The following is a 13208-nucleotide window of genomic DNA, read 5'->3' as shown; positions in this document are numbered from 1 at the left end:
GGAGGCTGAGGCAGGCAAATGGGGTGAACCCAGGAGGCAGAGCTTGCAGTGAGCCGAGATTGTGCCACTGCACTCCAGCCTGGGCGACAGAGCAAGACTCCGTCTCAAAAAAAATAAAAAATTCCAGTGCCAGTTTTGCTAAAACTTGAATTGATTTTCAAATTATCATTGTTAAACTAAACAAGTAAAATTAGTAAGTAGGAAAATGAGGCCAGGCATGGTGGCTCACACCTGTAATCCCAGCAATTCTCAGCCTGCCTCAGCCCCCTGAGAAGCTGGGACTACAGGCGCCTGCTACCACGCCTGGCTAATTTTTTGTAATTTTTTTTTGTTTGTTTGTATTTTTAGTAGAGATGGAGTTTCACTGTGTTAGCCAAGATGGTCTGGATCTCCTGACCTTGTGATCCGCCCATCTCGGCCTCCCAAATACTGGGATTACAGGTGGGCAGATCACCTGAGGTCAGGAGTTCAAGACCAGACTGACCTATGTGGTGAAACCCCATCTCTACTAAAAATACAAAAACTAGCCGGGCATGGTGGGGCATGTTTGTACAGTCCCAGCTACACAGGAGGCTGAGACAGGAGAATTGCTTGAACCCAGGAGGCAGAGGCTGGGCAACAGAGCAAGACTCTGTCTCAAAAAAAAAAAAAAGATTATAAGCCACTATTCATCATACACATCTATGAGCTTTGAATTGTTTTCATAAGAATAGATGCTCAAGAGCTTTTGGAGGCTGACTTTAAAATAAACAATTTCAGAGATTTCTCTTCTTTTCTTTTCCACTAATTCTGGGCCTAGCTCATGTTACTCTGTGCTTACTCACTCCTTTGAAAAGTAACATCTCTCAGTAGCTTTACTCATCAACTCCTTGAGACATACAGTACCTGTCTCTCTCCCAGCCTGACCATTCCTCTGAGTTTGCATCATTTCTTAAAAGGGGAAAGAAAATCAGTGTGAGGACATCATAAAGGAACACATTTCTACTCAATAACAAAGAGAAATTTTTAACATTTGAAGTAATCACCAATGGACAAAACCCCTCTGTTTTCTAATGTGGAGGGACTGGAGTTACGTTAGCAATCCTGGCCATTTTGCAGGACCGACCAGAAAAGGAGAGATGAAAACCAGAGGTATGCAAATACTGAATAGTAGGCAAATAAAAGCAAGCCAAAGGACTGGGAAACAAACAGAGAAGCAGAATTAGAAGTTGTCAACTGGAAGTCACCAAGAAAAGACAAACAAAGATATCATAAAAAGAGGAAGTTAAATATTGAACCCCTGAATTCAAAGCCATCAGATGTCAGCAGGTAAGTCCCCACGGATCTGAAGGAAGTCTACCAGACAATTCAGAAATGTTTGCATTGGGTTTCCTGCAAGTGCAACATGCTTTGTCTTAATTTATATTAACAGTATAACTTGGCATCCAACAACAGGTCTGGGGATATCACCCTTGTGTTTAAAATAATAACAAGCCCCTACAGTAAATTGTCAATGGTTTCAGGAACAAAGAGTAGGTTTCACAGCTAGAAACACAAGGCCTGTCACACTTACTTTGAGCTCTCCTTCCTCTGTGTTTTAATTCTTTTATTTTACTGCTGAACAATCCACTCCCCTTTCTGAAAATTAAGGTCCCACCCAGCCATCAAAGTTCAGTTCAATTTAAATTGTTTCTATGAATCCTTCTTGCCTATCTCCAATCACAGTTAATTTACTTCCCTCACTCTCCACCACTAACTTAGGACTTAGATTATGCTTCTGATCAACATATGATGACTAAAGCATAATTTACCATAAAACGACTTAAATGACTGTATACGCGTCTTCTGAATGTGATTCTGAGTACCGTGTCTGATGTATCTCCTTATCCTGTAGCACTGCCTTACCTATCATAGTTACCCATAAACATTTTGTTATCTAGGAAAACATTACAAGATTCAAACAACAGAAAGGGACTTGAATGTATCCACTCTAATTCCCTTGCAAGCCTGAAATTCTGAGACATGTACCTTCTTTGTAATCACCCTAAGGAATGTTATATAATACCTGCCTATGGGTTGACTGAAAAGAGGAAGAAATTACCAACTATGAGGTCAGATGAGAATAAAACCAACTGGCCGGGCTTGGTGGCTCATGCCTATAATCCCAGCACTTTGGGATGCCAAGGCAGGTGGATCACAAGGTCAGGAGTTCGAGACCAAACTGGCCAATATGGTGAAATCCCATCTCTACTGAAAATACAAAAAAATTAGCCAGGTGTGGTGGAAGGTGCCTGGAGTCCCAGCTACTCGGGAGGCTGAGGCAGGAGAATCACTTGAACCCGGGTGGTGGAGGTTGCAGTGAGCCGAGATCAGGCCACTGCACAGCAGCCTGGGTGACAGAGCGAGACTCTGTCAATCAATCAATCAATCAATCAATCAATCAATCAATCAATCAATCTAACTAACTGACCATCCCAAGGCTGAGACTCAGAGCATAAAACCTACGATGCCAAGTTCTAACGCTATAATCACTAGCATATATGTCTACTTACAAGAAGTATTCAATTTACACTGAATGAATGAAGAACAGATGAATTAATGAAGTGATTGCTAAAGTGTCACTACAAACATCACAGGCGTGGAGGTCACGCTGATCTTGACAGAAAAGCAAACCGAATCCCTCACCTGTTTTCCAAGTTTCATCTTTCCACATGAAAATGAGAATTGTTAAATCAATAATCCTTAAGTCTAAATATTGATTTGCCTTTTTTGAAGAAATAAAAGCTTATAGCATATATCAAAAATTCAGACAGCCAAGCAAAACTCTGGCATCACCTGGTCCTTCCAAACAAAAACATGTAACCCTCTGCAATGAATCTCAGAGCGTTGCAGTCTGATAGAGGACTAAAGCAATACCAAGTTCATGGGCCATCTGGGACAGCAGGAAGAAGGTCAAGGTCAGGAGTCAAGATTTTTCAGATTCACTAAGAGCTCTGTCAGAAACAAGAGGATCCACACCTTCTTGGGTCTCAGTTTCCCGATTTCCAAAAAAAAAAAGGAAATTAATTTAGCAAGTACTTGAAAGGACTGTAACTAGATGCCTGGCGCCAGAGTTGGACTAAATGATCTCTAAGGTCCCTTTCTGCTCTCAAAATCTTACAACTCTTATAATCACTGTTAGTAGACACTCTTTTGGCTCTGACCTGAAAATCTGGCTGGAAACATAAACAGTCTTCTACATAAAAACACACATTTACCAGCTATAATTTGGCCTTGGCAACATGAGGTTGTACCATAGCTGAGAGGAAAATGTGCAAAATCTTCTCCAGTGATAATGCTACTTTAGGCTATACCATGGCTCATATCTATAGGTGGTACACACCTGGGCCACAGCAGGGCCAAGCCACTATCACATCTATGTCACTTCTACACAAGAGGAGGGCATGTTCATTTTCTTATCAACAATCTTCCATATGAAGCGTCTCAGAAATAACAGGCCTCTCCCAACCAGATTTGTCCTTTTCCATTTGGCAAACTGTATTTTATTTTTTGTCTTCCTCCCTTCTGTTTTACAGAGAACATAAGCCAACATGGCAACAAGGCGTTTTGTTTATTTCCTTTCTCTTCAGAAACAAAGCCATGGCTTGAGTACATCTAACAGAACAAGGTCCACCCGAAAAAAAACTTTTCATAAACTTTTGAAAGCGCCATGTTTGAATTTTTTAATGGAACCCACTGGAAAATCCTTACTATTCTTCTTATGTATTAATAGTGATTATCAATATGACATCAAAGTATTTGCATAGCCCTTTCGGTTTAATACTTTCAAATCCATCTGTATTTCATTTAATTGTAAGAGGTATATATATATTTGTTTTGTTTTTAATGAAGACAAAACTGGGACTCAGCATGCCTTGCTCAAGATCACACAACTAGAATAAGCTATGTAACTAGTTTTCAATCACAAGTCTTCTGTCACTACTTCAAACAACCTTGTGAGAACTAAAGATTTAAAATGCAACAAAATAGTTTCTATGAAAAACTAAGAGAGGAAACAGAGTCAGTGACTTTAAAAATTGTACATGGTAAACACTACGCAAAAAACCAACCTCAGCAAAATACGACCAAAGGTATACTAAAGGCAACGCTAAGGATTTCTTCATTTTATTGAAAAAATGACTAAAACTAAGAAAAATCACTCATATTGGTTTAATTTGCCAAGGGTTCTATCTGTTGCATAAAATAAATACAAACTTTATAGGACTCTTGTTCATCACTGGCATCTGATAGTTGATTTTATTAGTATACACCAAAACAAAATGCAAGAAATTCATGGCCTATATTAGGAATACACATATTTTTTAATAGCCTTAAAAGATCTAGACTCCAAACTGAACTGGAACTTACTGGTTACAACTACAACTTACTGATTTCAAATGACAGATAATATTAAAAGCTTTTTCTACTTCTTAATATCTACTATATGAAAATACACTCACCAAGAAATCTCTATAGCTCATTCCCTCCTCTCCTTCTTCAAGTCCTCGTCTAAGTGTCTCTTTCTCAGTGGGGCCATATTGATGATGCTTACCCTAGGTAAGCCCTGACCCCCTCCCTGTTTCCCCACTTATCCACTCTAATGTACTTTGTAATGAATACATCTTGTGTATTTCCACTAGTTCCACTAACTTTTACGTTCCCTGAGGACAGAATGGCGTCTGTCTTTTTTGCTAGAACATTCCTAGTGCCTGAATAATGCCCACATAGGAACACAGAATATTTGTTGAGCGAATGAATCATTTCTTTCTTTGTCTCCTTCAACCTCAAATTTAGGAGAAAGAAAGGCAAATAATAGAACAAACCATTTAAGCAGTTGTCACCTCAGACTTTTTCTCTTTTACACTTCCTATTATAGGATATTTTAAATGTATACAAAAGTATACATTTAAAAGACTGTATGCCTATATCAAAATATCTCATGTATGCCATAAATACATATACCTACTTGTACCTACACAAATTAAAAAGAAAAAAATACTGTAAAACAAATGATAAAATTAATGAGCAATAATTCAGTATATTGTATGTTCCACAAATGATATTAGGTATTTTTTAAAAGGTAGACTGAATAACAGAATAAACTTCGATGCACCCAACAGTTATCAAATCATAACCAACCCTATTTCACCCATGTTCTTACTCAGCAGTTTCCGACCCTTATTATTTGGAAAAAAATTACCAGACACCATTCCATTTTATCTACAAATATTTCCAATGTTTCTCTAAAAGACAAAGAAGACTCATTTTTTTCTTCAATAGATCTATATGAACACAGTCACACCTAAAACTATAACAATAATTCTATTACTTTGTGAGATTTTCTTCTTGACATAAAGCACTTCTTCAGCTCAAATGGTGGCAGCTTTCAGCAGTTACCTATGATCACAGTCTGAGAACCACTTCTAATGTCACATCTGATTCCAGCCCCGAGTTACTCTGCAATTACCACTCTCTGGAAACCAAGAGTTCTATATAATTGATATGTATAATGTGCACCCTTGAACTTACCCAGAAGAGAAAACCCTAAGGATATTTGATGTTGCTTTTGCTAGAAAACATGTTGCTGACCACAAGGATCCACATTAACCAACTACAGCCTTAAAATGTCAGCCTTACTCATTTGGATGCAATATTTGTAGATAGAGAATACAGTAATAAAAAAGACATGGCTGTATGTCCTCCAAAATAACAAGGAAATGTTGCCTTCTCAAATGGTATTCCTAAAAAAAATGGCTTTGGGATCTGAAACAAAATTGGTAGGCAAAAGGAGTTTGAGGGCTTCGGAGGGTAAGCCAGCAGAACACTGGGAAGCTTGAGTAGGGTATGTTGCATTAAAGTACCTTAGATCTTCGTAAGCTGTAAAGCTCTCAATAGGCCCCGGATAAATGTTTATCCAGCACAGAAACAATCATGAAATTCATGAGCTCCCTAGGATGGCTATAAACATGACTTCAACTTCAGCTCTTACCTGTACTTTGAAAGCCTCTTCATCAAGAGGCGGTGGAGGAGGAAAGTTTCCAGAGATAGATGGAAGGGCACTGGAATCATCTAGAGGTGGAGGTGGAGGTGGAAGAAAATCACCTACAGAAAAGAAGTACACACATGAAGTTAATAAGGATGCAATGTTACAGTACTCTTATGATATATTTGTTGGCATTTTACTTCTTTATAATTGGCTTTGACACATAATTTTTTGTACTGCATAAGAATCATTCCCCATCTTAACTAGTAGCCTTAATTAGTAGTCTTAACTTTCAGAAGAAAGAGGATCAGATTTGATATTGAGAAATGGTATAAAAGCTAGTCTAGAGGGGTCAATATATTAAGTAAAGCAAAGAGTGAGCTTGGCGGCGGGGGATAGGGTTACCGAATTTTATACGCCTTGGTGCTTGCCCTCAATACATTTTCAATCAAATAGAGTAGGAAAAAAATTGTACACAACTAAAGATAATACAAGGTGCAATTTATGAAGATGCACGAATAACCTCTGGAAATTAAGATAAAGTGGAGGATCATGGAAGTCTCACTGGATCATATAATTTTCCTGAAACATGATGTAGAAAGCACGTCCATCCTTGGCAGAGAGACAGGAGAATATAGGCATGGAGATCAGAAAGTTCAGAGCACAGAGAATAAAAAGCAAGTCATGACATAGGAAAAACATGGGACACAGGAATGTAAAATAATGTCAGTGGGTTATAAAAAATATGTGATAAAATTAAGCTTTTTACATGTTGCACATCGAAAAAAGGGTTTGAATTTTATCATGCATGCAGCAGAGATCCACCATGGATTTCTGAGAAAGAAACACTTGGTTACAATATGATTTACTAAAGACTGATTTAAAAGTCCATGCAGGACAGATTAGGAGAAAAGAATAAGAAACAACCAATTTAGAAATCCATACACAATCCAGGCAAGAAGTAATGAGACTTCGAGCCACTGAGAAAAACCTAGCATCTCTCACCAATAAGAGCAGCACACTGCTGTTAGAGTTATTGAGGGAATGAATGTAATCTCTGTGATCTAAGTTATACACATATATCCAAGAGCTCTATGGTTCCTGATATGAAATCTTTTTAAACAGTCTGCAAAAAATGGTATTGGAGAAACAGAAACTTCTACCTTTTAACCTTTTCTTTATTTGTTATTTTCCTATTAAAAAGAATGTTTTTGACGTGTTGGAGAAGAGATCTTTCCTATTTATGGATGAGTAGCTTTTCCTTGCATTTTAGTTGTGCAACACTTAGTGGGGTAGGGCAGCAGTCTCCATCATTAAATGAGTTGCTTTTGGATATTACCAAAACATCATAGTTTAGGCCCTCAGAAATAAAAGTATAAGAATGGAAGAGTGAGCACAGCAGAATGACTATGAGTAGGTTTCGTTGTTCTGATACACCTTTGAAATGGTTCAGTTGGCCTCTATTTGCCTTATAAATAACAGTCTTAGAATTGAAAGTATAGCTAAGCCAAGAACGGTCAGGTCTAGCCCCAAGCCAAATTCAGACTGCTAGCAATCAAAAGCACTATCTCTCGAGCACTCTGCTTACTAGACTCGCAGCATGCCAGGCAGTGTGCTAAGATTTTCATACACTGCCACCGAATCATACAACAACCCTCAGTGCTGATGGTTCTCAAACTTTCGAGTTCATCAATATCTCCGGAATGCCTTATTAAAATACAGATTTCTGGGTCCTGGATCCAGAGATTCTGATTCAGTAGGTCTTGGGAGAACTCCAATAGTTTGCATTTCTAATAAGTCCCTGGGTGATTGATGCCTTTGGGTCTGAGAGCACACTTTAATAACCACTGCATGTTATTACTACTTCAGACCCACAGGATAAGAAACGTTCAATAACTTACATCACAAAGAAAATGTTCTACTTCTCTTATTCTGTGGGTGCACAAATCTGGGGAAATAATTTGTCCATATCTTTATGATGCTTATAAATCCCATAAACCTGTATTCATTCCATTCAGTAGTTTTAAACATTGGTTAAATACCAGAATCACCAAGGAAACACATTTAAAAATGCTGACGTCTGAATTCCATCTCACAGCAATTCAATCAGAATCTTGGGGATAGAAGACAGGGAGTGAGGGGGTCAGGCACAAGGACACCTACAAAACCTAAGTGATTCAAACCGGCAGCCAGGATTGAGAAACTTTCATTCGGCCACAGACAGCATGAAAAAGTATTTCATACCTGTTAATTAAAATGAACTGTCAAGAAGTTCTTCACTGCCTTTAAAAGTCTTAATGTATGAAAAGAATGCTCACAATAAGATCTCAGGCAATGAGGCGAAAACAGTTTCAGTTGCTGATTACCAACTCAAGTTCACAACCTAATTTCCAGGTTCAAATGTTCTATCTGAACCTATGCTGTATGAGTCCGTTCTCTCACTGTTATAAATAACTGCCTGAGAATGGGCAATTTATAAAGAGGTTTAATTTACTCACAGTTCTGCAGCCTTGACAGGAAGTATAGCTAGAGGGCCTCAGGAAACGTACAATCATGGCAGAAGGTGAAGCGGAAGCCAGCACCTCTTACGTAGTGGCAGGAGAGAGAGAGCATGAAGGGGGAACTGCCATACACATTTAAACCATCAGATCTTGTGAGAACACACTCACTATCATGAGAACAGCATGGGGGAACCACCCCCATGATCCAATCCCCTCCCACCAGATCCCTCCCTTGACATGTGGGGATTACAATTCAAGATGAAATTTGGGTGGGCACACAGAGCTAAACCATATCACTATGTCTTCTTCATACCCACTTCATAAAAGGATTCCTGGGCCCCCCTCTTATACTTCATCGGATTCTGTTACATCATGGGAAATTTTCAGAGCATCAGACAATATCAGAACTGAGCAAAATCTTGGAGATCACACTATCAAACAGAGGCCCTGGGTGAGTGATGTGATTGGGTCTAAGACCACACTTTGAGAACCACAACATGTCATTCCTACTTTAGACCCACAAGATTGACAAGGTTCAATAAACTATGTCATAAAGAAGCTACATAAAAAGTCCAAAATGTCACCACAAATAAGTCTTAAAAAGTACAGCTGTCTGTCCCTTCCAAATATATCCTTCTTTACTCTGTTTCTCTAACAGAACTTAGACATAGTGAGGCACAGGTTGATGACAATCCTGGGCGGGTCAAAAAGAACAAAAAAGAAAAGTGGAATGTTTTTGTTTGTTTTAAGAAACAACTTGAAAAGATGGACTCTATTCTAAGCATGAAAAGGCAGATGTTAAAAAGCCCTCACGATAAACACATAATTATCTGCTTTATTTAGATCAATTATTAAGTCAGACCAAAGTTTTCAGTTCTTTAAGCTTCACCATCAAAGGGTCCTTACTGCATTCCTTAGAGAGGAGCTCACATTTTCAAAAGATGTAGAGGAACGGGCAAATGTCTCAAAAACAGATACAAATCTGATAAAAGGAGAGGAAATAGGTCCCTTGGAGAAAGGCATAAAGTAACTGGGATACTTTCAATGAAAAACTGCTAATAACTATCCTAAATCAGACGGAAAGTTTAAGAGAATTCTAACTTAAAGCTCATCATTTTAATAGACAAATAAATAAAGGGAAATGCCTCTAAGTTGCTGTGAAAATAAGTTCAGCTTTAGAGAGAAGGCAGAATTCTCATGTTTAAGAAAAATGGGAAAATGAAAAGAACTGAATTTACGAGTAGAAGAAGGGGGAAGGAGGTCTTCTCCGTTCTAATAGATTTCTGCAAACAATGAAAGAGCATGGGACTTTGATTCCTAGGTGGCGACCCTTCTGGAGAAAAGCCCCTGGATGAAATGAACTGCAGTACCTCCCAGCCAGCACAGGTAAGCTGTAGATCTTCATATGAGTGCATGCCCTATCCTCTCTGCCTTGCCTCCCAGATTCTGTGACCTACAGGGAAACGTGCAACTCACCTCCCAGACTGTGAGACATACAGGCAAGCTTTAAAACAAAACAAAACAAAACAAAAAAAAAGTCATCCAGCAATTGGCAGCAATATATGAAATCTAAAATGGAAATGTCCAGTTTTAGAAGCCATAGAGTGGTCATAGACACGTGCCTTCAGACCTGGCCCCTCCATACTCCTCCACTCGTCATCCGAATCCTACCTACATACAAAATATATTTATGCCTCAATTTTCACGTAAAATGGTTTATTCAAAGTTACATAGCTGGTGAAATACAGAGCACGAAATGGATTCTCACTCTCTTGGAGAGATGCTGAGAAGTATCTTGCTTGATTTGCTCCATGTGAACCCAAATCATTCAGCTAATATTCAAAAGGTTTTTGCTGTGTGCAAGAGGTAGCAGCAAGAAACAGTTAAACGAGGAGTTGGACAAATCAAGTATTCCATCTCTGGTTCCCAAACACTACTTTCTGCCAATTTACTTCAGAAAACAGCCTGTCAGGCATATTGTTAACTCGAAAAGGGAGTGAGGAAAAACTCCAGAAGACCTAGCTATGCATATTTCTCAAGCTCTCCCTTTTAGCCCGGGGGTAAAAAGGATGCAGCAGTGAGAAGCAGGGATGCTTAGCTGGGACGGCCTGAACTTATTCCCCACTGTGGTTACCCTAACACTTGCGTCAGTCAGATACGAAAGGCATCTCCCTAATGCGGAGCTTGCTCATCCCTTTATGACACAAAGGCCCCCATCAGAGGGTGAGGATAACAAGAATTTACCTGCAAAGTAAGTAAATTACTAGTTATGGGTAATTGTGGTAGAAAAACACATGGGAACAATTCAATTCTGACTATCAACCAAGTTTGGATTCGTTTACTCTTGTATAAAAAGAAAACAAAGAAAGCATCACACTCTTCTTCATCTAAATACCCATATAAAACCCACACACACATCCAAGGATTTAGATAGCAGTCCTTTTTGTGCCTCATATACAGTTCTATCAGAGCATCCATAATACTTGATTGTATTTGTGTGTTATGATCACTCCCTCCCGGTTAGAACTGAAGCTTCTCACAAGTAGAGTCCACTCATGATTCATCTTTATATGCCCATCTCTAGTCACAAGTCTGGGCCAGAACATCCTTAGTAACTGTAGGTTGAATGACTGAAAAATGAAAACCCACTCAATTACTTAACTGGTGTTTTAATAAATGACCTGGTGTCTTTGACCTGTACGTCGCAAATGTCAATGTTCCAATGTTCCAATCATCAGGGAATCCAGATCAAATGCAGACTCTGATTCAGGTCCACACTGGGGCTACAGATTCTGCATTTCCAACACGCTCTCAGGTGTTGCTGACATAGACCCACGGGCTGCACTGGCAGTGACATGGCTCTAGCTTCCGCTAGCTGGCAGCTACTGCTTCTCCCACTTTGTTGAGGGGATAATTTTTGGTTGCTGGAGGAAAATCTAACTATTTAGGTAAACATAAAACCATTAGATACTCCACAAGTTAATAACGTTCTAAATTATGAAGCCAAAAGAGACTGGGTTGGAATACACATACATACACACACACACACACACACACACACACACACACGGTGAACAATGAACATTTTTTTAATCATGGTTAGCAAAGCATAAGTTTTAACTAAAGACAGTTATTCATTTCCATTAATAGTAATTAGTGGCCAGGCACGTGGCTCACGCCTGTAACCCCTGCATTTTAGGATGTTAAGGTGAGCGGATCAGGAGGTCAGGAGTTCAAGACCAGCCTGGGCAACAGGGTGAAACCCAGTCTCTACTAAAAATACAAAAATTAGCAAGGTGTGATAGCAGGTGCCTGTAATCCCAGATACTCAGGAGGCTGAGGCAGAGAATTACTTGAATTGGGAGGCGGAGGTTGCAGTGAGCCAAGATGGAGCCACTGCACTCCAGCCTGGGCGACACAGCAAGACTCCATGTCAAAACAACAAGAAAACAAAAAACAAAACAAAACAAAAAACAAACAAACAAACAAAAACAGTAATTATTACAGAAAAAAATATAAGTTTGAAGGGAAAATAGTACAAAATTTTAAGTCCAAAAACTTAAAACACAAACCCCAGCACCACCCTTTACTTCAGGCAAGGCAATTCTACAGTCCCAGACCCAGTTTTCCTCATCTATGAAATGAGGATAACCATAGCTACTTCACAGTGTCAATCTGTGAAGCAGCTAACATAGTAACTTTGAAACTTTTTGAACACAACCTTGAGTAAAAAAATATATTTTATATAATGTGGTAATATTGCTATCTAGATATGTACACATACATGTATACTAGAAAAAAAGGATTTCATGAAACCATATCTACTATATAAATAAAACACATATTGAAATGTTCTGTTATCAAAAAAAAAATTGGTTGTGACCCATTAAATCGACTGTGACCCAGAAATAGGTCTCAATTTACGTTTTGAACATAAGTGAGCTAAATTACATGCAAGTGATTAGTACAATGTCTACATTATACATGACAATGCTTTCTTTTCCCCTTATGCACAAGAGGGCAACTGAATCTAAACCTGATCACTCAGAGGAGGAGACCAAGCTTCCTGAACACGGTTCCTTAAAGAGAAAAAGTGAGAGGATAAAACAAATGTAGCAGCAATGATGATCTCCATAAGGCAATGGAATTATGCCGCAGCTATAATGTATACCCCACAGACTACAGGCAATTTATTATGAAGCTAAATAACTGAAGACTTCATTTACAATTTCAACTTCAACTCCATCTTCAATTTGCATCAAAATATGTGTGCCACCAAGAAAACTGCACCAGAAAGCACCTTGGGTGAAATGTTTTTAAATGAAGCATTCAAGGCCTAGGACAGCATATATGTTATCATTAGTTTAATAATGTATACACATATCTGTATGTATTACCACGAACTATCTTTTAAATGGAGTCTCAAACTATTGATAACAGCAAGTTGTCTCTATGAAGCTAAATTTTGCAACTAAGGAATGAAAAGTGGAAGGGAAATACTCTCCATTACACAAATTCTTAACCTGTCATTATTTTACCCATTTATAATTTTTAAATAACACATATGCACAAAACAGAAATTTTCAGTACCTGAAAATGTGTCATCTCCAAATGTTCAGCTGAGTAAGGTTTTAAAAACCACCAGGAAATGCATTACGGCAAAGGCCAAGAGAAAAATTGAGGATACATCCCATTTAATGCATCAC

General features: G+C 38.6%; 1 protein-coding gene across 1 annotated transcript in view; it reads right to left on the bottom strand.

Moving 5' to 3' along the window:
• LPP (LIM domain containing preferred translocation partner in lipoma) overlaps window positions 1-13208 on the bottom strand; it is a 729048-nt gene that overhangs the window by 398392 nt on the left and 317448 nt on the right. The window contains exon 4 of the mRNA XM_011961602.1: window positions 6008-6120. Within this exon, the coding sequence (XP_011816992.1) occupies window positions 6008-6120 (113 nt within the window). The remainder of the gene's footprint in view (window positions 1-6007; window positions 6121-13208) is intronic.

The sequence above is a fragment of the Colobus angolensis genome, unplaced genomic scaffold (genome assembly GCF_000951035.1).
Source record: "Colobus angolensis palliatus isolate OR3802 unplaced genomic scaffold, Cang.pa_1.0 Scaffold56, whole genome shotgun sequence".
Lineage (NCBI taxonomy): Eukaryota > Metazoa > Chordata > Mammalia > Primates > Cercopithecidae > Colobus > Colobus angolensis.
This window is presented reverse-complemented; position numbering and strand designations above follow the sequence as displayed.